Source organism: Dama dama, chromosome 18 (assembly GCF_033118175.1).
Source record: "Dama dama isolate Ldn47 chromosome 18, ASM3311817v1, whole genome shotgun sequence".
NCBI lineage: Eukaryota > Metazoa > Chordata > Mammalia > Artiodactyla > Cervidae > Dama > Dama dama.
The window spans coordinates 86,136,952-86,140,119 of NC_083698.1; the positions used below are offsets into that span (position 1 = coordinate 86,136,952).

The following is a 3,168-nucleotide window of genomic DNA, read 5'->3' on the forward strand; positions in this document are numbered from 1 at the left end:
CTTTCTCTCTCCAATGGTTAACCCAGTATCCAGTGGGTAGGAAAGAAATGTTAAAAGTATAATAACTGACAAATAACAAATTTTATTACCTATTTTAATACATAGTGAGCCAGGAAGACTTAGATCAGATGCCCACAGATCTTTTACTTGCTGTTATCAGTTTCACCTAGCATGATGTGTGTGTATGTATGTTCAGTCAAGCTCATTTGTGTCCCACTCTTTGTGACCTCAGGGACTGTCCGTGGAGTTTTCTAGGCAAGAATACTGGAGCAGGTTGCCATTTTCTATTCTAGGGGATCTTCCCAAATCACGTATCAAACCTGCACCTCTTGCATCTTGTGCATTGGCAGGTGAATTATTTACCACTGCACCACCTGGGAAGCCTCTAGGATGATGTCAGGCACCTAAAAAGAGCTTGTTCAAATATGAACAAATAAATAAAAGGAATAAGCACTGACATTGATGCATGCATTTCAGTTCTCAGTTTTCAAAATGGGTTATGTGCCATTGATTCTTTTTTTTTTTTTTTAAACTTTATGGGGAATAAAGCTTTATTTAATAAAAAGCATTATATTAATGCATTTCAAGTATTTTATAAATATATGAGCATTTTAAATTGACAAATATAACATATCAAGTAAATTGAAAGGCAGAAAAACTGCCACAATTTAGTACAGGCAAACTAAAAATATTCCTAAATCAAAAACCATGATAACCATTTTCAGAATTCAGTCATTACTCTATAATCAGTCTTGTTTCCTGATTAGAATAGTTAGACCACTGTGATAATGTTTTTTCATGTTTCCATGCACACAATTTTTTGTATTATACTATAAATGCAATATTCAAATTCATTTGCATTGTGGGGCTTGGAACTTAGAGATTAACCCTAAGTTTATGAATTTCAATAATATTATCTAACTTAAGCTGAATGATCTCTTTCTGGCTGAACCCAAGTTCTTTAAGAATCTCTTCGGTGTGTTCTCCTACAAAAGGATCCCTTTCAGTCGAAGGGAGAGCTGGGGTGTTGGACAGCAAAGGAGCAGGGCGGGGACTCACACGCTGCTCTGTATCAGTAATAAACGAGCCCCGATCTTTGTTGTGACCATGATGGGCAACCTCTTCAAAAGTCAGCACAGGAGTCACACATGCATCTGTGCCATCAAAGATCTGACACCACTCTGCCTTTGTCTTCTTTGCAAAGATATCTGCAAATTTCTTCATTTCTGGCCAATCCTTTATACTCATCTGATTGGGAAGTTCATCAGACTTTAGCCCAAGTCCCTTGATCAGCAGCTCATAGAACTGGGGCTCTATTGCTCCGACAGCCATGAACCCCCTGTCCGCTGTCCGGTAGGTTGTGTAGAAATGTGCTCCACCATCTAACATGTTCTGTCCACGAGGCTGTTCCCACAATCCTGTTTCTTGAGTTTTCCACAGAAAAGAACTTAGATATGCTGTTCCTTCCACCATGCTTGCATCGATGACCTGACCTTTGCCAGAGCGTGTGCGTTCAAACAACGCCATAATGATGCCCAGTGTGCACATGAGGCCACCACCACCAAAATCAGCCAGGAGATTCAACGGGGCATATGGATTCTCACCACTTCTGCCACTTCTTGATAAAACCCCTGACAAGGCCAAATAGTTGATGTCATGTCCGGCTACCTTGGAGAATCTTCCCGACTGGCCGAATCCACTCAATCTGGCATAGATTAGCCTCGGGTTCTCCTTCTGGAGAATCTCTGGACCGAGCTGGAGTTTTTCCATCACCCTTTTGGAAGCTGCTTTTCCTTTCAGGACCTCTTCTATGCCTATGCCTGCACGGGTGCCTGCTATACTCATGCGTGCACATATCCCATCTTCCCAAACAGCTCAGATGCTCCCCGGCAGGATCCATGCCTCATCTGTTCCCGCAGGCCTCTAACATGCCCAGCAGTTCCTCTACAAAAAGGCTCAGTACAGATATCTGGTGGAAGAAGGGTTAGCTACAACAGCATTTAATTGCTCTTAAGTTATCAGCGAGTACAGTTGACCCTTGAACAAGGTGAGTTTGAACTGTTTGGGTCTACTTTTGAAGTTTTTCAAAAGTAAATACTGCAGTATTACACAGTCTGTGGTTGATGAATGCTGAGGAACTGTGGAGGACCACTGTAACTAAAGTACAGGTTAGCCCTGGTTTGTTCGAGGGTCAGTCAGTATTTATTCTGCTAAAACCAGGGAACCTAAGGAGTCCTGGGGTTAAAGATATAAAATTAGATAATAAAACTCACTGACTTTGTTTCCACAAAGCTATGATAAGTTACAAAAGGATTCTATTCCTAGACTGGTGGTTACCAAGAGGGAAGGATAAGAGAGGGATGAATCGGGAGCTTGGGATTAGCAGATGCAAACAAGTATATACAGAATGGATAAACAATAAGGTTCTACTGTACAGCATTGGAAGCTCTCTTCAATATCTTGTGATAAACCGGGGCGGAAGGCTCCAGCATCACGTCCGCCCGGGCGCACAGGCGTCGCAGCACCGCCACTCCCCGCGGCCGCTTCAGGTCCACCACCAGCGAGCGCTTGCCTCGGGCCAACCTGCTGGAGTCGCTGCGGGTGCCGGGTCGGTCCGCACGCACCACCTGCGCCCCGAAGTCCGCCAGGACCATACCGCAGAAGGGAACCGGGGCCAGGCCGGCGAGTTCCACTCTGGCGCCCCTAAGCGCCATGTACCCTGCGTCTCCTTGCCAAAGCGAGGAAACAGCAGCTGCCTGAACTTCGGCCTGTACTGCCCGGCGTCAGCCCCGGGCGCACACCCGTAAGTAAAAGGCTGACTTTCTAATTAACTCAAGTTTGGAAATACTCCTAATTAATACTTAAAGTGGAATTTACATTAAGCCCATAAATAAAATTTTTTCGATATTCCTCTACATCCTTTGAAACCAAAGTGTTTGGTTGAGATATTCTCATCCTTTAGTCTGTTTAATAGTTTCGTATTGTGTTTATCTCTTGACCTGGCCCCAAGGTCATCCCATGATTGAGCCTCTTTGTTTACCTTCACCTTTAGTCCTTGCAACTGTGGATCTCTCTGGCTGGAAATAAAATAAAACAGTTATTTGTTGAATGAGTGAGTGGATGAGTTGGCTACAAAGAATTCAATTCTCTCTTTTAAAAAATGAAATT

The 3,168-nt window shown here is 43.5% G+C and overlaps 1 protein-coding gene across 2 annotated transcripts; it reads right to left on the reverse strand.

Annotated features, from left to right (window-relative positions):
* Positions 1-876: 876 nt before the first annotated feature.
* Positions 877-2,714, reverse strand: LOC133072871 (alpha-methylacyl-CoA racemase-like). Of its 2 annotated transcripts, XM_061166401.1 has the most exons (3): positions 2,471-2,714; positions 1,630-1,775; positions 1,159-1,474 (listed from the first exon to the last, which is right to left on the reverse strand). In XM_061166401.1, exons 1-3 carry the CDS (start codon positions 2,712-2,714, stop codon positions 1,298-1,300), a joined length of 567 nt encoding a protein of 188 aa, XP_061022384.1. In that variant the 3' UTR covers positions 1,159-1,297. The 2 variants fall into 2 exon arrangements, with proteins under 2 accessions (XP_061022385.1, XP_061022384.1); XM_061166402.1 differs by having other exon boundaries at positions 877-1,775.
* Positions 2,715-3,168: the final 454 nt, after the last annotated feature.